The sequence below is a fragment of the Acartia tonsa genome, chromosome 2, assembly GCF_053477335.1.
Source record: "Acartia tonsa isolate MP-2025a chromosome 2, ASM5347733v1, whole genome shotgun sequence".
Taxonomy (NCBI): Eukaryota; Metazoa; Arthropoda; class Copepoda; order Calanoida; family Acartiidae; genus Acartia; species Acartia tonsa.
In genome coordinates, this window is record NC_137261.1 from 6,580,634 (window position 1) to 6,603,367 (window position 22,734).

A 22,734-nucleotide genomic window follows, 5' to 3' on the forward strand; every position below is an offset into this window, starting at 1 on the left:
AAAATACTTTTTAGGTATATGTCTGCCACTTTTTAAATAAGTTTTGTCTGAAAAAAAACTGCTATTTGTTGAAAGAAAAAACTCAAGACGCTAATTTTAGCCTACCAATTAAGAATCCGGAATCCGCTATTAAAAAACGGATTCCGGATTCGGATTCAAAATTGGCCCAAAAATTGAGCGGATTCTGGATCCCGGATTACGGATCCGGATTGCCAACCCTTATACCAACATAAAACATCCTTAACAAATTGTAGAGTGATTACCTAATCCAGTTGTTTTAAAGATACTAATAAATACTACCAGTAAAAATTATACATGCAACAACTTTAATTTACATGATACTAGCGGCTTCGTCTTAGCCTTTAAAACCCTTATTTTATCCAAAAATAGCATAATACATTTAAACAAACACTTAAAAGTCTTCAGTCATTTGAGAGATATTTTGCTTCAAACTAAAATGTTCCGATTCAAAATTTTAGATAAAAGTTTACAATTATAGAATATTGGTGATAACCTCATGTATTTTAGGGTGTAAATGAACTATTATCACGTGTTCAAAAGCAAATAGTAGCCACTGCCAATGACGATTATGAGTCATTAGGCGCCATCTTGAATGTTTATGACGTCATGCTGTTCTGCTATGGAATGGATGAAGAAGAAATTGGGTAAGTGTTACTTTTCATTGACTAACGAAAAAATGGAACAGGATTAATGTAGAGATTGTGTAAAACTAACTATTCATATTTAGCTTCCTATCAACACTATGTATGTATTTATGTATGTATGTATGTAGAAGTATTTTGAAGTTCAATTGGAATAGATATCAAAATATCATTTTTTATTGTTAAAATATCGTTAAATAAATAAGTTACACTTTGACAATATTTTTGCTTTCTAGTATGTTTCTAAGTTTTCAAAGCATGTTATAAAGGATATACAGGTTTTTGCTTATTTATTAAAAATTAAATTAATATTTATTATGACTTGGATCTGAAACCAGATTATCATGTCAGTAGCACTTTTAGCTGGCTAAAATAACGATCCCCTTATCCAAGATAATCATCTACCCTAATAATAAAGTGGAACTTGCAGCTGGCTAAAATAACAACCCCCTATCCATCCCCTCTCACCTTCCACTGGATGAACGTACTGACAACAAAAATGATTTTCATGTTATTATTAGCACCCTAGTTGACAAAATCATTCCCCTTGTCGTATGTTTTATATCCATTGAATAAACTTTTTTAGAGACCACTTGGAGGACCAGAAACGGGACAAGAACCACCGCCAGGACAGGTTGGTCAGAGAAAAGAAACATCTGCCCAGTGTTATTCTTGAGAGAATTTGCATTCAGTGGGAGACTCATCTCTGGCTCAAGAATCTTTTAGGTAATTCTTTGGTTAATGCTAAATGCTACTGTATTTTAGGTATCGTAACTACTCTATAATTTGAAATGCCCGTCTGTAAGAAACCGTTAGGGAGAATATCGGCTTTATTTTTTAGTGTGTGAAGATTTCTTATACCAATGATCAATAGCATTTAATAAATAATTTATTTTGTCCGGCGATGTCTTTTGGTTATGCCAAAAAAAAGACCAATACACATTTTATATTAAAGAGTTTTGTTGTTTTTACTATCTAGGAATATGTTTATTTTTTATGAAACCGAATTTGCCCTCTTATAATTCATTTTGTTTTGTTCTCCTTGGATGTCGTTATCCTTGCTTTGTAGTTGCTAAAATTTAAAAATGGCATCGACTCGAGAACATTATTGTTTACTTTTAGTTATTGAGAGTTTCAGTCCACGGATGTTGAATGATTTATTATCCCTGTGTGTTCATCAGTACAGTGAAGTCAGAGTTCTGGCACAAGAAATTCTTCTCAAAGTTGTAGGTAAACAATGTCGGAGATAATTGGAAAAAAATTACATTTTAACTGATAGTTAGTGATTGCAGAAATTTCTGAAATTTGCAAAAGATTTTTTTTTGCAAGATTTTATTGCATAATATATTCAACTATTGGCAACTTAGGGGCCTCTAGGAGCATTTGAGAGATGAAGGAAGAGGGGAAAACGACCCTTTACCTTCCATTTTAGTTTTGAAAAGAAGGAAAATAATAAGGTTTACTTTAAATAAGAACTATTTTGGTCCAGCGGTTGCGAAATCTTAAGCTACCGATAGATAGACATCCAGTTACTTTTACATACGGATACTTAATAAGTAAATTGAAATAGATCTTTATTATGCTTAATCCGCAGAATCGATTTTTCTTTCTATCCAGGACGGCTTGGTAAAGATTGTATGAAACTGATAGTGCCAAGAATTGTGGAGTGTCTACACAATAGTCCTGAAATTACAGAGGAAATGATGAAGGGTGCTTTATATCTCATCAATCAGGAAAAATACATGTTCTTCTATTCATGGTAAGCATATTTATACAACAGATGTTAATTTAGCTCTTTCCATTTTTATACTCAGTGTATAATAGCTCTAATAACAGTCTATTGTCACAATGCAATGGGCCGCAATGTTGCCATAAATATGGCAGTCACCACATTTAAACACACACATAACAGTAGTTACCAAACTAAGTAACTAAAGGATAAGACTATGTACGATTAATTAATGTCCTAATGATGATAAACAAAATCACCCCTTCTGTAGATAAAACTTTTGGTTGATCAACTTGAAAAGTTTGGACATTACGAGTTTGGAACAAACTTATAAAAAATTCAATTAAAATACTACCCAAAATTTTTAAGACAAATAAGACAAAATTGTTATACATATAAATTAGTGTACTGAAGTAATTTACACCTAAATTAGAACTAAATTTTTTATATGTAACTTATATTAATTGAATAATATAAATTTAGGGAACTAGCCTCCAAGTTATGGCCAGCCTTGATTACTGCTCAGCACAGGGATAAACAAAGTATTGATGATCTTCTCAGAGATATTGGTATCAAGATGAGTAGATACTACCAGGTATATGATATACATAGTATTAATAATATTCTCTGGCATATTGGTATCAAGATGATTAGATACTACCAGGTATATGATATACATAGTATTAATAATATTCTCAGGGATATTGGTATCAAGATAAGTAGATACTACCAGGTATATGATATACATAGTATTAATAATATTCTCAGGGATATTGGTATCAAGATAAGTAGATACTACCAGGTATATGATATACATAGCATAATAATATTCTCAGAGATATTAGTATCAAGATGAGTAGATACTACCAGGTATATGATATACATAGTATTAATAATATTCTCAGAGATATTGGTATCAAGATGAGTAGATACTACCAGGTATATTAGATGATATGCATAGTATTAATAATATTCTCAAGGATATTGGTATCAAGATGAGTAGATACTACCAGGTATATGATATACATAGTATTAATAATATTCTCTGGCATATTGGTATCAAGATGATTAGATACTACCAGGTATATGATATACATAGTATTAATAATATTCTCAGGGATATTGGTATCAAGATGATTAGATACTACCAGGTATATGATATACATAGTATTAATAATATTCTCAGGGATATTGGTATCAAGATGAGTAGATACTACCAGTTATATGATATACATAGTATTAATAATATTCTCAGAGATATTGGTATCAAGATGAGTAGATACTACCAGGTATATGATATACATAGTAATAATAATATTCTCAGGGATATTGGTATCAAAATGAGTAGATACTACCAGGTATATGATATACATAGTATTAATAATATTCTCAGAGATATTAGTATCAAGATGAGTAGATACTACCAGTTATATGATATATATAGTATTAATAATATTCTCAGGGAAATTGGCATTAAGATTAGTTTCTTAAGCAAAATCTGCATCCTTTATTTTGCAGATTTTTGCACACACAATTTTTACAATACAAGATTCTGTAATATTAAACATGTTGTTACTTCGGTACTAAGGACATTTATTAGTTTTTTTTGTACAGGCATTATTTTTAGGATTACTGCCTGTACACCATACCGTTGTCAAGTATCGAGCTACCTGGCAGCCTGCTGGAGCTTGTTAAACAGGTTCCAGGTGTAGAGAAACCGAGCAGTCTGGCTAACCTGTCCCTGGGCTCTCATCTGCATTTCCAGGTTAGTGATATTAATCATAATTTGTGAAGATTTTATCATTTTACTGAACATTGCAAATCTACTCTATGATTCACCTTATCTCATAATCAGTCTATATTTCTATGAAAGACAAAAGAAATATAGGGTTTTCTTAGTTCAAAGGTAGAATTTTGAAATTTTGTGGCATAAAATCCATCTGTCTGTCTTTGTCTGTTATGATCACTTTTCTCCCATCTTCTTTTTACTTCTTGCTTCTGTTCTTACTTTTATATTAAAGAGCCCCGCTACTTATGTATGTTTTGTAGTCCTTATTGTCTATATTCATTGTTATATTAGGAGCTGGAGCGAAGAATCATTGAGCTTGTGTCCAATAAAAATCTGCACTGGCGACACCACGAGATGGCCGTCGGCATGCTGTTGACCATGATCACTTATGACTCCACCCCAACTAGGGATACGGTCAGCCTGTGGCTCAAACTATTGCTTGATGATCAAAGAAGCATTAGGAAATGATCCTTATATAAAATAAAAAGTTAAGGTTTTTTCGACTCGCAGTCGGTGAAAAAAACACTTGTTCTTTAAAATACAAGTTCAAGACATATTTGAGAAGTTCCTATAAACCGGGTGTGACTCACCGTGAACACACACACAATGCAACTTATCATCTAGTAGGACCTGATCATTATAGCCTCTCTAAAATGCACAGAATAAGATTAATTGCAGACATAAATTAAAACCCCAGAGATGTCTAAACACTCTGGAATTAATGGCACATGAAATAATATCAAAGATAAAATATAAGCATAGATATATTTTTACAAATAGTTATATTTGGTCTATGAGCACAGTTATCAGAAGAATGGAACTTTGGTCTATGATCATGGGGTTCTTCTGCTAACTGTATATCCTCGCTTGGCACATGTTTGGTCTATGGAAGTCCTGCTCATATACCTAGATAGAAACACATATATTTGGTCTGTTCTCACATTAATATTAAACAGTTTTATTGTTTGGTCTTTTATCACCCGTATAGCGTAGAAACAATCTTTGGTCTTTTACTTCCTGTTAACAGAGAAATCTCTCTTTCTGGCAAACCTCCTGTCATTGACTTTGACACTTCTTTTACGGCTGCCTTGTTCGTACAATCCTTTGAGGTAGTTGTACTGCAGGGTGACACGTTCTAATTGTTTCTCTAGCACTTGGACTCTTCTCATGTAATAATCTTTGTCTTTGCTCAACACTTGTTTTTCTTCTTCACTTTTATTTGCCAATCCTTTCCATTGCCTTGCCGCTGTTTTCTGTTGGCTGATAAGCACGTTCTTGTTGGCTAGTTCTTTTCTGTACTCTGTAACCAGCTGTTCGTTTATCTGGTTATATCTGTCGATGCCAAAAGAATCATCATCCTCGTAGTCAGAAAGTTCAAGCTCGATTTCATTACAGTTTGTGTTTTCAATTTCAACAGTTAGGTCTTCTCTTACATCTGCTCTGTTGAAATCTTCAGCCAGATCCTGTAGATCATCTTCATTAGCTTGATGCTCGGGCTCTTGCTGAGCAGCTTCTTCATCTGAAAACGTGATCAAGTCCACCTCTCTCTCTTGAGCACCAGGCACAGCAGCAACAATGACCTCTTCGACAAAAATTACCTCCTCTTCAACCTGTTCAATTTCATCCACTCTGCCCCAGACTGGCTTGGGATCAGTTCTGTTTATCTCCTGCAGCCATTCTCCATGGGCATGCTCACGCTCCTCTTTGGTGTTCATGGGGAACCTGAGGTACATGTCCCAGCGTTGCCAACCTTCAGGTCTTCTGTGACTCCAGGTCAAGTTATGGCTTCTTGCCCCTTCTGAGGCAGCTGGTCTTCCTGCCAGGCCTCTCAGCTCCAGTTCTTGACGATGGAAAGCATTAAATCTATAGCCTTCAGTCTCAATGAGTGGGGGAGGGATTTTAACTCCGACAAATCTAGACTTCCCTGTGTACGCACGAGGAGCAAAGGTATTATCAAAAGCCACCAGCATGTAGCTTTTTATCTTCTGGCAACCTTCGTAGCTGGGGTGAGTGCCGAATCCAAGGCCACTTTGAAATTCACTAAAACACATGCCTCGGACTCTCAGTGTCTTATCATACTCCGAAATTGTTGTTGTCCCCATCTTGTGTAGGCTCATCGGCGGCATCTTGAGCAGCTCGTTGTACCATCTGGTTTCATCGTTAAATTGGGCTACCTGTGGCCAGATTGGAGAACTGTTCGGCAGAAAAAGAGCTGTGGAGAAACATACTTTGTTCTTTTCTTGTCTTTGAACTTCTGCAACAATTTCATCGAAGTATTTTCTGATCTTTCCTTTCTCCATGGTTCCAGCCCAGCGTTGGAAACAGCAGATTGCTATATTTTTAGCAATTGTTTGGTCCCTAACTGCCTCCAGAATTATGTCGGTACATTCTCTTATGTCATAATCCTTCAGGGAAATCCAGCGAATACGTGTGATGTTCGGATCCCAAAGGCGCTCAGGCATGGAAAACCATCCAAAAATGATGTCTTGCACGTTGTTAGGCATTTCTCGTTTCAAAAAACTTGTCTGAAAATGAGAATAAACAATCAATAAATAGCCATACTTTGTTCTTTTGCATGTTATGGTTAAGAAACTTTGAAAAATTGAGAAGAGAAACAAGATAATTTTTCACTGTGCCGCTGTTGGATAACGGGATACAATCTGTTAAATTGTCAAGATGTTGAAAAAAAAATCCATAGTTTGGTCTTTTACTAATGCGAGAAAAGGACTTCATTTAAAAATAAAATAAAAAATATAGCCAGGTTTTCACATAAAAACTTCATTGTATTGGTCAGGTGTGATAAAAAAAAAATTTGGGTAAAATAAAAATTAAATGGAGATCCATACTTTGTTCTTTTACTGTAGCCGGCAAAAAAAATTTTTATTTTCTTTTAAAAGAGTTATCACTGTTGTTCGTGTCGTGAAAAATGAAATGTGGGCTCCGAAAATTTCTGTTCTGGAAAATTCGATTTGGTTTGGCGATTTCGACGAGAATTTGCGCAGGATGCCGCGTAGTATATCTTTGCCGGGATCGCCAATTTTGAGTTTCTAACTTCAGATTTCTTCCGGGATCGCTTATGAAAAAACTGAGACATGTTGCCATCTTTTTCTGAAGTTCGGGCCAAAAAATGTAAACATCTGATTTTTGAGAAATTGTTTGTTTTTGTACATATTTACATGATTTTTGTGCTCTTGACTTTAATTTAAAATTAAATCTAAGAGTCTTTGTGGCATTCTTCCATTCTGAATGACATCAATCAAAGCAGCCTTGTTAACTCCACGTTTAGTTAACACGTCGGCCAACATATCCTTGCCAGCTACCCATCGAACTTCCAGGATTCTTCCGTCTTCAATCATGTCCTTCAGGATTGCAATGTCTGCTCTCAGCATGCGTTCTTGGACTTCAGATTCAGAGTAAATGGCAGCTCTAGTTGATTCATTGTCTGTGATAGCTCTAACTTTTAGATCTACCTTTCCATTTGTCATTTCTCTGATTTGTGTCTTCACTCCTAGTGCTGCATCTATTCCAAGTGAGAGTACTTGCGCTTCAGCACCGAGTGTACTGTGGACTTTTCTTTTCAGCTTGTTAGCCTTCCATTCAATCACAGCTGATTTTCCATTCTTGATATTTACCAAGAAAATCACAAATCCGCCACAGCTGTCTGTGTTTTTGTTCAAGTTTCGGAAAGCTGCATCTGAGAACATCCAAATCTGGCAATTGTTCAGATCACCCAAATCTGAAATTCTCACAGACACTTTGTCTTTCTTCATACGCACAGCACATTTTTGTGCTTTGACTAGTTCACTTAGTGGACCACCTTTGAAATTTGTTGAAAGATCTACACAGTCAAAAGCCAAATCGGGACGTGTAGCTCTCACAGTCCAATTCAGAACACCAGTGATCTGTCTCAGCATAGTTAGTTCTTCTTGATTCATGTCTCTCTCTTTATCTTTGACATTCTTTGCATCTACATCAGGGATCTTTGCTGCATCAATGTATTTGTCTTGATTTATGGTTATCCCTGTGCTGTCCTGCTTGAAATGGAAACCAGTATACATGAATTCTGTTGATTCTGATTTTCCAACCTTGAAAATGCTCATTACTTCCACCATAATCTTCTCTATGAATTCCTTGGTGCCTGCATAGAAGAAATCATCGACATGTACACCTACTATACCAATCAGAACATCATCTTTGATCAGGTAAAACAAACCTTTATCAAGAGGGGATTTCTTGAATCCTAGTTCTTTCAGCTTGGCAAGTATTCTCATGTACCATTTACGACTAGCATCCTTCAGACCATATAAACATTTGATCAATTTCCACAGCTTTCCCTTTTGGTTAGCTTCTTTCGGTGGTTCAACAAAGACATCTCGATCCATCTGGCTGCCTTGTAAGAATGCAGATGAGATATCTGTTGTGTGAATTGTCCAGTTATTTGTAGCTGCAAAGGCTGCTAGTAGTCTTATTGAGGCTTTCTGCACAGTTGGACTATCTGTAGGAAAATCTGTGTCTTCTTGAAAACCTCGAGCAGTGAGTCTTGCTCTTACTTCGGTTCCTTTTTCAGTCAGCACCCAGGTAGTTGTTATTTTATCCTGACCTTTGTCTTCTACTACTTTGTACGTATCAAAAGCAATTAGCTTGTTCAGTTCATCAAACTTTGCTTGTAAGCATTCAGGTGAGTTCCTTTTCTCTTTTGGTACCATGACTGCTAAAATCTCTTCACATATCATTAGGACTGCAGTTTCTTCTTCAGCCTCCATTCTGATCTTTTGCTTGTCTATATCATTGATTTTTAGACTTTTGCCATTGTCTAGCTTGATCACTGTTAAGATCTCATCGTCTTCAATTACTTGTTCATCCTCGGTTTCATACCTGATGTTTCTTTTAGAGACTTCGTCATGAAATACTTCACCGTTGTCCAATTCTATATTAAACCATCCCGCATTTCTTCCTCCAAGCTTACCTCCATGACTGAGAATTTTTCCTTTTTCCCATTTGCCTTTCTCCAGAATTTCAATTCTATCATTGATTTCTCTTCAGCACATTCATTGCATTTTGAAGAGTGCCATCTTCATTAAAACATGGTGTTGGTTTTTGACTTACTTTTCTTCTTTTTCTACCTTTTGAGTTACGCAGTGGAATTTTTGTGTTATTTTGTTCTTGTTGTTCAGTGCTTTTGTCTTCATTGCTCTCTTCAATTGGTTCATTCGATTCAGTTGATTCTTGTATTTCACCCGGTTCCTTTGTTGTTTCTTGTATTTCAATTGGTTCTTCAATAGCTTCCTCATTTTCTTGAAATTCTGTCACGGTGGTTGTATATGGAATTGTTGTTGATGGTGGTTCTTGCTGATCATTGTTTGTTTCCACAACTTTCTCCAATATGTCGTTGTTCATTCTTGGGCCTTTGTTGGATATTCTACTTCTTGTCTGTTCTTGCTCATTTAGCATCTGGTCAATCTCTCTTTGCTTGCTTCTTGTGAAATGTTCCTTGTCATTTGCTTGCTCTTCTTTTTCTGTTTCCTTGTCATCATCGTTCAGAGATTCTTTGTTGTTGGTATCTCCGCCTTCTTCTTTCTTTAATATTTCTTTTGCTAATTCGTCTCCTGCTTTTATCAACCTGTTAGCGCTAACTCTGTAGTATGTATTACCTACCCTGATAAAAATAACTTTGCTGTCTTGAAAGACAACCTTAGCAGGACCTTTCCATGCATCTTCTCCCTCCTTCTTGAAATACACAATATCTCCATTCTCATATATCGTGTCAGCAATTCTGATCTTTGCTTTTAAGGCTTTTCTTATCCTTTCGCATCTTTCTGCCTTTGTGTATTCTGTTCTTGCTTTGTGTAAAGCATCTAGGGTTTCTAGTAGAGATTTGCTCTTTGTTGGCTGTATATCCTCGCTTGGCACATGTTTGGTCTATGGAAGTCCTGCTCATATACCTAGATAGAAACACATATATTTGGTCTGTTCTCACAATATTCCAGCAATTATGCCCTTTCCTCTTGAAAATGGGTTTTACGTACATGTGATTCAGACTTCGGACATACCCAAGATTTAGAATAGCTGCGCTACAAATTATAAGAATTTACTTGCTAAAAACATAAAAATGTAGCTAAATAAAAAATATATTTAATGTATTTGGATAAATTTGCAGATGCATGGCAAATCAAGCCATGGAGGGAGTTTTGAAGCTGGAGAAATTGCCAAGTAGAAAGATCCCACTCAAGGAAATGTTACAAGGTAAGTTTATTTTTATGAAAATTAAAAATTCTAGTTCCAGAAAGTGCGTGTAGTTTTCAAATATAGATCTTGCATATATGCAAATTTTAAGAATGACATGTTTTCGTGAAATCAAAATGACTACCTACCATTTTACTGGTTCCTTGTTGTCATTGGTTTTCTTTTGATAATCTTTATAACCCTCTATAGTGTGACCTTCTAAAAAAATATTTTTAAAACCTCTCCTGGTAATTGATGTATAAAAAAAATTATATATTCTGATGTGGAAATGTAAAGAGTACAAGGACATATGCGTCTTTAAATAATTCATCAAGAAAAATTGGCTGCAAACCCTTCAAAAATAATTTTTAGGGGTCACACAGTATTTATATTTTTCATATTTTACGTTTGAAGTATTGCTACTTCAAGTACCATGACTGGGTAGTAAAATCCACTTCATAGCTATTCTTCGTTGTAAGATGAAGATTTTAACTAGTGCTTTGATATCTTAAATTATTGATTTGATAAGTATTTTCTTTAGATACTGATATAGACAGTCCAAAACTACCAGGAATAAGAGAGGATAACCTTCTACTGCAGTATAGAAATATGGAGGAGGTAGTGAGTTTAATCATTTTCATTCTTAACATTTTCTATTTCATTTAGATATTTTAGTAATATTATAGTAGATATATTATTTTTACTATTCAATTTTGCTCTATATTCAACCCTGAGAAAATATTTAATTTACGCAGCCATTAAAAAAAATACTTGAAACTATTTGCAGGATGAACTGAAACAATACTGGAACAAACCATTTGTAGTGAAATCATACCTGGGCTACTGGACTTGGCCTAAAAACGAACGTGTTAGATTGGCACACAGACCGGTAAGATATTTATTCTAAATTTCTGATGTCTACCATTTTAGCTTTGTCGCTCATTGTACCATTTCAACCTATTTTGTAGTTTTCTTTGGTATTAGATATATTGTTACTTGGATCTTACGCCAGATCATTTTCTTTAATGAAGTGAAACCACACCCATTACCCTATCCCCATCCTTCCTTCTGGATGAACGAACTGGCCAATAAACGAGTTCCATTTAGCAACCTAAAGGGGTAGTTCCACGAAATGCATTTGAACTTAATTTTGTGAACCGCATATTTTTTCCTGATTGAATGGCTAAACTACATTTATAAGGCATATATTTGAAAGAATTTCAATTATTTACCTCGTAGTTTTTAAAATATCAAGACTTGAAAATCGTCTTTATAAATTGCAATTATTACAAAAAGACGATTTTCATGTCTTGATATTTTAAAAACTACGTGGTAGAAAATTAAAATTCTTTTAAATATATACCATACAAATGTAGTTTAACCTAATAACTAGGAAAAAATATGCGGTTCACTAAATTAAGTTCAAATGCATTTCGTGCAACTATCCCTTTACGATAATTTTTCTCTGTCATAATATCCACGTATATTCTACATAAATTTTTTTGGAAGTTCCCATTCCTTTTAGTGACTTTATTCTAAAGCGATGGTTTTAGGCTTTTTTTGTCCTCTCTTTCGCCCTTCGAATACAGATCCCCTAGATATTAGGGGCGAAGCCGCTAGTACTTTAAATATGATTAAGAATTATGATTATGATTTTTTTCAGGAGGATTTTAATACAAGTCCTGACTCAGTGAGAAGCCTGATATCTCAATTCTTTCTGGATGAAAACCTTGTAGCAAGGTCAGTTCCTTAGACAAATCTCATAAGAAAATATAAAAAGTCTCATTACTTTTAGAAACTACTTTCTTATTTTAAGAATTCTTATCCAAAGTAGTTTAAATAGATTTTAATCTTGTAATGTTGTATCATATCCTAAATTCAAATTTTCGTATTCTTAAATTAAAATTCTTTGAATTTATAATTTTTTGTTAATGCATTCATGTAAATTTAACTTTAGGTTTGTGGAGTTGAATTCTCTTGAACACGAGAAGGGCTTGGATTTCTTCAATATGGACAGAGGAATTTTTATGTGCTTTCTGTTTGAGAATATTGGCCCCAAACTCGGACAAAGTAAGTTTAATTCTTATTCTTTATTTAGTAAATATAATTGAACTATTTTAATGTAATTGCAGAAACAAAATACAAAGTAAAAATAGAAGACAAGGAAAACTTGATACCTACCTAAATGGTTTTGGAGTAAATATTTGAAAATTAGACTATTTCTTTCAGTTTTCCAATGTCACATTGAGAAGCTGGTGTGTTCGCCGGAGGAGTCGCAGCAAAGAGCTGCCGCGGAGATGGTGTACGGCTTGGTCAGAGGCATGAGGTTCTGGGACTATCAATCAGCTCAGCAAGCATGGACATGGCTAATTCCGGTTTTCCAGCAGGTTCAGTGAAACTTCTTTATTTTGACATTTGTAACAGTTATTTAGTGCATCGGTTTATAGACAGCTTTTCGCGGATATCAAAATAAAAGATATTATATTAAAATCCAGGAATCTAAAGGGATAAGGCAATGGCCGATAGATTGATGTACAATGTACATTCCCAATGATGATACACAAAATTACCCACTTTGTAGATTGTAATTAGTGGTTAAAACGACTTTCAACTTAAATAACCAACCTATCAAAATTCATTAAAAGTCCTCAAAGTTGTTAAGTCAACGAATAAGAAAAAAATATTACAAAGAGGGCTAGTGTAATAAAAAGACCAATATCCCTTCCCTCCCTGATTAAACCCAGTTTTGTTTGTCCCGAGGGGCCTAAGGTCTGGGATAACAAAACTGGTATTAATTTTATGATTTATGTGAGGAAAATATGGAAAATTAACACCCTAAGATTTTTTAAAACTGTGTGTAAAAAAATATTAATCAAGGTGTTGAGTAACGTGACTCTGGAGACTCAGTCTGATTGGGATCTTTGCTTCAGTGGAGCTAGCAATAAGGAAACAATCATTTACGAGTTTTAAGTACTTAATATTTGGACCATTCGAGCTAATCAATTGACGTTGATATGCTACATACATCTTTTTTTAAATTGGGCATATTTTAAAGAAACTTAAGTCTGAAGTATATATGGGTCCCTTTTATCTCTACAGGTTCCTTAGTTACTCAACTTGCCTATCCTGGATTAATAGATTTTTAAGTTCATCATGCATTAAGCTTAATGAACTATATATATAGCTGGATTAATTGCCTATAGTCCTATACGTGCATTTTAGCCCCCAATAAATGTCATAAACTTCGAGTATTCATTACGTCAGTATTCTGATCAATATAGACGAAATATATTATTTCAATTGGATATTTGTTGCAAGTTAAACCAATTTATCCAAACTTTAATTCATTCGAAAACTAAAGTAAATGATGGCTTGTAATGTGCAGGGAGATCCCAACAGGTTGAGATCAATGTTGGAACTGTTGGTCACCTCGGAAAATCTTGTTTCACAGGGCGCTTTCAAGGTTTGTTCATCCTTATAATAAAGTAAAAGGATCTCTGTCTGTACGTCTGTACCGAAGGATTTCAGTAACTATTGAACAGTTATGGTTCTCCTTTACCATGTAGCTTTTCATATGTCCTGGGAAAGTTCACAACTGCTTTGGAGGGAGTGTACTGTACCTCCTCCTCAAAAAAAAACTTTTATTCTAGTGTTTACTTTTTCTTTCGGGAACTAAAATATAAAATGAGGGGGGTCGAATTCACCTCCCACCACCTCAAGGGTTCTAGGGGCGTTGCCGCTAGTTTACTAAACAATACCTACAGTTACTTCAAATTTTTTTTTTATATGAAAAAACTTCTTTTTAACAAGGACTACTAAGGGTACTACCCTTTAAAAATCCTTGTATATTTTGATGGGGTAATAGATAAATGTCTTAAATGTTTATTTTGCTCACAGGAAAGTTCTTATCTGTTGTTTGTAACCAAATGTTTGAGTTCTAATTGGAGAGCAAGAGACTTGTTTATTAGAACTTACAACATATTGAGGTAATGATAATTTTTGTTATTATTAAGCTTTTAGGTTTATATAGGTATAAGAAAACAAACTGTTAAAGTTATATAATAACGATCACAACTATCCCGCCCCCCCCCCTTACCCCATACCTTGCCCTTCTAATGGATAAATGAACAAACCAATAAATGACAAAAGAAATAGCAACCTAAATTGACGAAAAAACTTTCCCTTTCATAATATCCACCTATTTTCTACATCCTTTGGGTTGAAATATTTTTTAATTAAAAATTCAGGAATATGGTCGATGAATTTGAGAAATTCTATGTATAGATAATAATAATAAAATTCATTCACCTTAGATTCTCCTATCCCTGAAAACTAAGACTATTTTTTAATTTCAGACAACATTGGGACCATCCTTACAACAATGTGCGCCATCAAATTGCAAACACAATGTCAACTCTTCTATGCATGGATATTCCCTTGAAAGGAGCTCCTAATAAGGTTAGATACTATGAAAATGTTTTTAAATTAAATTTGTAAATATGACTAAAAACACAGCTATCTAGGTATTGAATCTCTTTTTTTTTCCTTGCACGTATGAATTACTAATCACGACTAATGCTATTTATTTATATTTCAAACATTTGCTTAGAGTTTTTACCTTTGCTAACACTATAAAAAAGTTTCATAATGCTTTCTAGTCATATAAAAGCATCAGAAATTATTTTCTAATCATTTATTGGATGTCTAGTAGTTTTTCTGTATAAATTTTTGTATCATGATTATTTCCATTAGATTAAGTTTATTTTTAATTTATGATAAAAAATATTAAGACGTTTTTTGTTTGTTTGTATGTCTGTAGATAAAATACCAGTGATTTTTCATTTTTAAAAGGAACAAGTTTTCATGAAAAGTTAATCTTGTCTTGCAATATAGGAACAATGGAATATTGGAGAAGGGTTTCCAACAAAGAAAACTTTCCTGGATGAAATTATTCCCATGCTAAATCTACATCACCACAACCCTGAGTTTTCACGGGAGGAAACACCAGTTTCAGGTATTCTAGCCTAGGAAATACCTTTCTTCCTATTTTATTGAAGGATTTTTTTCTCTGAAGATTAAGATTTCAATAGCCACTGAACTGATTGAGTTCTTTGTTTTAGGTAAGCTTCACATAGTTCTTGGGAAGGTTTTAGACTAGTTTGTGTGTGTATTTAGGCCTTCAAATGTTTTTAGAATATTTTACTTTTAATACAGGGCCTTTAGATGCTAGGGGCGCAGTCGCTATTGTAGGGATATAGGATATAACAATGGAAAATAAATAGATTAGATCTCTAATTTCTTAAGTGTAAAACTCCCCATTTCGTTTCTGGTAATTAATCAGTACAGTTTAATATAATCTCCATAATCACCCTCTTAAGACATTCTGCCAGGTATCTCCTAATATTTAATACCTATATTTGCGACAACTTTTACTACACAGAAACTCCCAATTTTTAACAACTATAAAATCCCTGCCCCTCTCGGAGAGCCTCGAACCCGCAACATACGGATAAGGAAACCAACATTCTATAAATGAGCTATATTGGAGACCAATTCTTAATTGTGAAAATAGACAATGTATACAAAAACTTATTTCTTATAGTATACTTTAAAATTTTACATTCTTCCATGTCTGTCATCATAGCTCAGGGGTAGAGATGAGGTTCCAATCAGAGAGTTTTCAGTTCAAAACTACCCAAACACAAAATTTAATTTTCACTGTCTGAGATAATAAGTAATACAAAATTTAAAAATATTTTTAATCATTTACATTATACATTATACAGTCACTTAAAAAATTAAAATATTTTTTAATTTGTTTTTGGTGAGACTCGATCTTGCATCCATTAAACCAAATATCAGTGGTAAAACAAATTATTTTCTCACCAAACCTCCAAATTTCTACAGGGGTATGCCTGTTTTGTAGATTTATTGTTTTAGTCTTACTGTAAATGCCAAAATATAAAGATTGAAAAAAAAATTGTTTCAGTGGTGTGTCTTGAACCACCATCCTTGACATCTAAAATCTGATGCCTTAACCAAAAGAGCTAATTTAGCATAAGACATATGTGATTGTTCAACAGTCTTATTTTAAATGCCAAAGTATATAATATTGAAAATAATATTGTTTCAGTGGTGTGTCTTGAACCACCATCCTTGACATCTAAAACCTGTTGCCTTAACCAAAAGAGCTAATTTAGCATAAGACATATGTAAAAGTTCAACAGTCTTATTTTAAATGCAAAAGTATATAATATTAAAATAATATTGTTTCAGTGGTGTGTCTTGAACCACCATCCTTGACATCTGAAACCTGTTGCCTTAACCAAAAAAGCTACTTTCGCATGAGACATATGTGAGTGTTCAACAGTCTTATTTTAAATGCCAAAGTATATAATATTGAAAAAATATTGTTTCAGTGGTGGGTCTTGAACCACCCTCCTTGACATCTGAAATTTGACACCTTAACCAAAAGAGCTATTTAAGTATGAAAGATTTATATATGTTTTACAGTCTTCTTTTAAACGCCAAAGTATATAATATTGAATTTTTTTTGTTTCAGTGGTGTGTCTTGAACCACCATCCTTGAAAAATTGAAAAAATATTGTTTCAGTGGTGGGTCTTGAACCACCATCCTTGACATCTGAAACCTGTTGCCTTAACCAAAAGAGCTAACTTAGCATGAGACATAAGTGAGTGTTCAACAGTCTTACTTTAAATGTTAAAGTATATAATATAGAAAAAATATTGTTTCAGTGGTGTGTCTTGAACCACCATCCTTGACATCTGAAACCTGTTGCCTTAACCTAAAGAGCTAATTTAGCACGAGACATAAGTGAGTTTTCAACAGTCTTATTTTAAATACCAAAGTATATAATATTGAAAATAATATAGTTTCAGTGGTGTGTCTTGAACCACCATCCTGGACATCTGAAACCTGTTGCCTTAACCAAAAGAGCATATATAGTATGAGACATATATGTATGGTTAACAGTCTTACTTTAAATGCCAAAGTATATAATATTGAAAAAATATTGTTTCAGTGGTGTGTCTTGAACCACCATCCTTGACATCTGAAACCTGTTGCCTTAACCAAAAGAGCTAATTTAGCTTGAAACTTATGTAAGTGTTCAACAGTCTTATTTTAAATGCCAAAGTATATAATATTGAAAATAATATAGTTTCAGTGGTGGGTCTTGAACCACCATCCTTGACATCTGAAACCTGTTGCCTTAACCAAAAGAGCTAATTTAGCATAAGACATATGTAAAAGTTCAACAGTCTTATTTTAAATGCGAAAGTATATAATATTGCAAATAATATAGTTTCAGTAGTGTGTCTTGAACCACCATCCTTGACATCTGAAACCTGTTGCCTTAACCAAAAGAGCAAATTTAGTATAAGACATATATGTGTGTTCAATAGTCTTACTTTAAATGCCAAAGTATATAATATTGAAAAAATATTGTTTCATTGGTGTGTCTTGAATCACCCTCCTTAACATCTGAAATCTGACGCCTTAAGCAAAAGAGCTACCTCAGCATGAAACATTAATATATGTTTTACAGTCTTCTTTTAAATGCCAATGTATATAAGATAGAAAAAATATTGCCTTAACCAAAAGAGCCATATAATCATAAGACATAAATATATGTTTTACACTCTCAGTTTAAATGCCAAAGTATACAAGATTGAAATAAAATATTGCCATCGCCTTTCTTTTCCATCTCTGCATTAACACAGCATTCTTTTTATAAGAACTTACCTCTGTTTATGTTACAACATGTTGTGATGAACACAACATGTTTTCAAAAACATATTTGATGTTGTCTTTTTTTTTAAATCTAAAGAGAGAGTGAAATAAAGTGTATGAATTAAAATTTCAGTTTATAAAGGTTAGTAAATTAAATTTTAAATTGGTTATTAAATCATGCCAATACATTATAAAGAATCTAAGAAATGTAAAACCAATTTGGGCAGGTATTTTCCAAGAAAATTATCTTATCTTAAATTTTTTTCTATATTTTCTAACGTATAGGGTGACAACAAAATTGTTCTATAAGATCATAATAGGTAACTAGCCAATAGCGAGATGGTTATATCGAGCTAACTCTAGTATCTGTGTAGGTATGACCACTCCTATCTCGGGAACGGCTACTCCCCAACCTCCTACAGAGGAAGTATCTCCTAATACAAGTTCTGAAGATATCTCTATGACGACTGACGTTGATGATGAAGAAACAAAGGTAACGTAATAACAACCATCAGACTAACAATTCTTTGAATGCACGGGTCTGTCTACATGACTAAGTGATATTTTACCATAAGAAAGGAAGGTTTCTTTTAACATTTTCAAAAATCAAATGATTAGGTATTGAAGTTTAGTTTATTTCTGCACCAGCATCCAATATAAACTAACCTACCCCGACCCTAAGTAATACAGAAACAAACGAAAACTTCTCAAAATAAGAGGGGGGTTCACTGATCGACAAGACACTTTCAGTGAAATTACTTGCCTAAACCTTCATCAAAACTAAAAAAAGTAAAGTTTTATCATCGATAAAAAAAAATATTTCTTAAAACATCTTTTTTACATCTAATTTTTTTTTTTGCAGAGATCCAACCGTATACTGGAGACAGCATCATTGTGGCTGACCAATCAGATTAGAAACTTCTCAAGCACCATGTCCATTGAGATGTTCCGGCTTCTGCCATACCTCTGCCAGTTTATTGGCACAGAGAAGGATCAGGATGTCTCGCAATCATGCCTGCAGGTGATAAAGAAAAGTTGACAAATAGATGATTTAACATGATATTAAAACGGAAAGACAATAAAAATAAAATTTCTAGTTAAAAATCATAACTTGTAGGACAGACACAGACCTTTAAATTATTTAGTGCTGGCCACTGCTGCCAATAAAACATGAATCTTTAAATCTTAAATCAAAATGGCAGTGGTGAGCCGGGAAGCACTTTAGAAACACCCGCCTTCTCAATGGGATTAGTCATTTTGAGATGCCAGTGAGGGTGTTTCCAAAGTGTATCCCGGCTCACCACTGCCATTTTTATTTTAAGATCGCTATTAGGCGAGCTGCTTTCAAAATCGGCTCACTAGAGGCATCGACAGTGGTATCGCTGTGATTTAAAGATTCAGCTCTGTGTATTGAAATTAGACAGAAATAAACAGACAAAAAATCTTATTCTGAAATTCATATTAGGCACTGTGTTACCTGTCCATCTGCATCCTGCCAGAAGAAGCTATCCAGCCAATGCTGGACATGGTCAAAAGAATTGTTCAATCTTCCAGTTACAAGACTAAAATGTCTGTACTAGAATTTATCCAGGTATATTTCATTCGTAAATGTTTACCTTTTAAAGGATAACAAAGTGGGGCGTAGCTACGCGTTTGCTTGCAGTTTTAGGGCTTGTTGTTTTTTTTCTACCTTAGCTACTCCTTTGAAAGATTTTTCAATAGGTATTAAGAATAGGTTTCAGTTGGAAAGTTGGTCTATTATTTTACAACAACAAAAGCCTCTAAATCAATAGGTAAATTTTTCATGGTTAGAGCTTCATGTTTATTATTGTAATTTTTTCAGGTTTCTGTGTTCACCAACTTTCTGAAGATCGTAGTGAATGCCAGCTACAAAGAACAAGTTCAGACAATTGTTATCAATCTTTTGCAGGTATATCATATGTATGTACACAGTTGTACAGTGCTACGCTTTTAATATTTTAATTATAAACAACATTACTTTAGAACATGAAGTCCCAGTCTTAAGCGAAGGTCGATCAGTATGTCCGTATGTCAAAAAAAAGGCCTAGTGATTTAGATGATTAAGATACATGAATAGAAATATTGATGATGTATAAAAAAGGAAATATACACACAAACTAGGTACAATAGAACTAATGGACATATTTTACAGGATGACAATTTGACCGTCAGAATCAAGGCTGGAAAAATTCTCGGTGGCCTTCTTCATTCTGGTTTCATTGATAATTCACAGGTACATTTTCTTTTACGAAGTATATGTTTTTTTGCCCTGCAGGTATGACTACTTAGATCCAAACACTAAGAAATTATGGCTACACACACTCACACACACCCTGCAGGAACTATACTTAACCTAACCTATAATAGGAGAAGATTCCTAAATTATTTTTTTCAATAATTTAAAATTTGGCGAGGGTCATGAATGTTATAATAGTGGTAAGGGGACAATGCCAGATTTAATCAAAAATTTTCCAATACATTATTAATTTTTAGCAACCAGGGTGATGTACTGGACGTACTCCTAATCATAATATTTATTTAGGTTCAGACCCTGTTAACATCCCTGAGGTCGTTTATTCGCCCCAAGATGACGCGAAGGGGAAAGAAGTTTATAAAACCAGAAGTTAAGAAAGAACAGTTGGATAACAGCAAGGTATTAACTTAATTCTTAAATTTTTTTCTCAAAAATAAACTTTCTTCAGGAGTAAATTCTACCATGAGATTTTCTTATTTTTCTTAATATAAAAAACGTATTTCTCAATAGTCAAATTGAATATTCCCATAGCTAAATTGATATTATTTTTTTGGAGATCAACCCATCCGGTCCAGACGTATTCGAAATTTTTATGATTATTCAGTCAGCTATTTTTTGTTAGATTTTCACTTCCCTAAAGGGATGTGAGACGCAACAATCTGACTAACCTTAAATTAAATTGCTAGAAGACAGTTTTTTTTGAATTCTAGTCACATATGATCCATTTTAATAATACGAGCGACGAATTTTTTTGGATGACATTATTTATCTACCTGATATAGTTTATACTTGGAAATTCAACTATATAGTATATACAGGCTGGCCACAAACATACTATTTCCACTATTTCCACTATTTTTGCATACTATGCAAACTATTCCAAAAAAATATGCTATTTCCACTATTGTCCAAAATTGCATACTATTTCCACTATTTCTTTGGATTTCAGATAAATCTTCAATTTTTAGGTAACTAAAACAAACTGATTTTTTTGATCATGAAAAGAAAGCCAAGTAGCAGGTTTCATCGCATTTTCACAGTATCTTTTCTCCTATTTCTAGTCCCTGCGGGGGGCTCTTACCCTGCGGGGCAATCATTAACACTTACCTAACCTAAATGCCTATCTATGCTACTGTGAAAATGCGGCAAACTCGCTACTTTGTTTTCAATTTTTTTTTAGAAATGTTTCCAGAAGAAAGTAGTCTTTCAGTTCAGATTGTTGTACCTTTATTGAAAGTTATTGGTATTTCTACATTCAATGTAAAGATTTCTCCTTTTAAATTTTAATATCATTGAGGAGTACTTTTATTATTAAATGATCCTACAGGTTACTGAGGTTTATGATTAACTCCTAACAAACTAATATAAATATAATGTGTTTCTCTATGTCATTAGAAAGATCCTCTCATTTTGTTGTAAAATATTTATTATTTGAACTTTTATTATTATTATTTATTAAACCATTTAGGAGGGGATATTTACCCCCCCCCCCCCCCCAAATAAAAAATCTCTAATAAAAAAATTTTTTGGCGCGCTTCGCGCGCATTTTTAATACTATATATTTAACAAAATTTAAATTACCCCCCCCAAAAATTTTACCCCGGGGGTAAATTTTGGGAGGGGTAAACTAAATTTACCCCTGCCAACAGATTTCAGAGGGGGTAATTACCCCCCCCAAGCAAATTTTACCCCGGGGTAAAAATTTTGGGGGGGGTAAAAAAAATTTGCGGCGCGCTTCGCGCGCCATTTTACCCCCCCCAAAAACGAATTACCCCCCCCTTAAAAAAATTTTAACCCCCCAAAATAAAAAGCTTGGACGCCCTTGTCAGAAACTTTACCTTTATTTATTATTATTTATTATTATATTTGAACTTTTTAAAATCACGATATGAATTATGACACTGTGCACAACAAAATTATTTTACTAGTCCAAAATTTTTAATAGTCAATAAACAACTTATTTTTTTACTAATTCTTAGCTCATTTTTTTTATTTTTTTTCAGAATAGAATGTTGGTGTTTGTTACTATGTTTTTCAATCTGATAAGACAAGAAAGTAATGATTTCCTGATAGCTAACCAACATTTTAAGGCCCTGTAGTGTTTTAAATGCTTGCTATTTCATACTATTTTGTTTAAAATGCATACTATTTCATACTATTTTTAAAAAATTTACATACTATTGCATACTATTTTTTAAAATTTTACATACTATTGCATACTATTTACTTTTTTTTGCATACTATTTTATACTATTTTGAAAAAAAGTCTGTGGCCACCCTATAATATATAGCTGACATTTTAAT

At 33.6% G+C, this 22,734-nt stretch overlaps 1 protein-coding gene across 2 annotated transcripts in view; it reads left to right on the forward strand.

Moving 5' to 3' along the window:
• LOC145335310 (proteasome activator complex subunit 4B-like) overlaps window positions 1-22,734 on the forward strand; it is a 48,914-nt gene that overhangs the window by 24,425 nt on the left and 1,755 nt on the right. For both annotated transcript variants that reach the window (XM_080181048.1, XM_080181054.1), the window contains exons 20-43: window positions 529-665; window positions 1,249-1,388; window positions 1,785-1,892; window positions 2,280-2,421; window positions 2,875-2,986; window positions 4,019-4,156; window positions 4,472-4,639; window positions 10,336-10,423; window positions 10,944-11,020; window positions 11,190-11,291; window positions 12,066-12,142; window positions 12,360-12,472; window positions 12,632-12,789; window positions 13,280-13,346; window positions 13,786-13,865; window positions 14,300-14,388; window positions 14,758-14,860; window positions 15,296-15,416; window positions 18,530-18,648; window positions 19,018-19,176; window positions 19,621-19,746; window positions 19,999-20,085; window positions 20,329-20,409; window positions 20,719-20,829. In XM_080181048.1, the coding sequence (XP_080037174.1) occupies window positions 529-665; window positions 1,249-1,388; window positions 1,785-1,892; window positions 2,280-2,421; window positions 2,875-2,986; window positions 4,019-4,156; window positions 4,472-4,639; window positions 10,336-10,423; window positions 10,944-11,020; window positions 11,190-11,291; window positions 12,066-12,142; window positions 12,360-12,472; window positions 12,632-12,789; window positions 13,280-13,346; window positions 13,786-13,865; window positions 14,300-14,388; window positions 14,758-14,860; window positions 15,296-15,416; window positions 18,530-18,648; window positions 19,018-19,176; window positions 19,621-19,746; window positions 19,999-20,085; window positions 20,329-20,409; window positions 20,719-20,829 (2,703 nt within the window). The remainder of the gene's footprint in view (window positions 1-528; window positions 666-1,248; window positions 1,389-1,784; window positions 1,893-2,279; window positions 2,422-2,874; window positions 2,987-4,018; window positions 4,157-4,471; window positions 4,640-10,335; window positions 10,424-10,943; window positions 11,021-11,189; window positions 11,292-12,065; window positions 12,143-12,359; window positions 12,473-12,631; window positions 12,790-13,279; window positions 13,347-13,785; window positions 13,866-14,299; window positions 14,389-14,757; window positions 14,861-15,295; window positions 15,417-18,529; window positions 18,649-19,017; window positions 19,177-19,620; window positions 19,747-19,998; window positions 20,086-20,328; window positions 20,410-20,718; window positions 20,830-22,734) is intronic.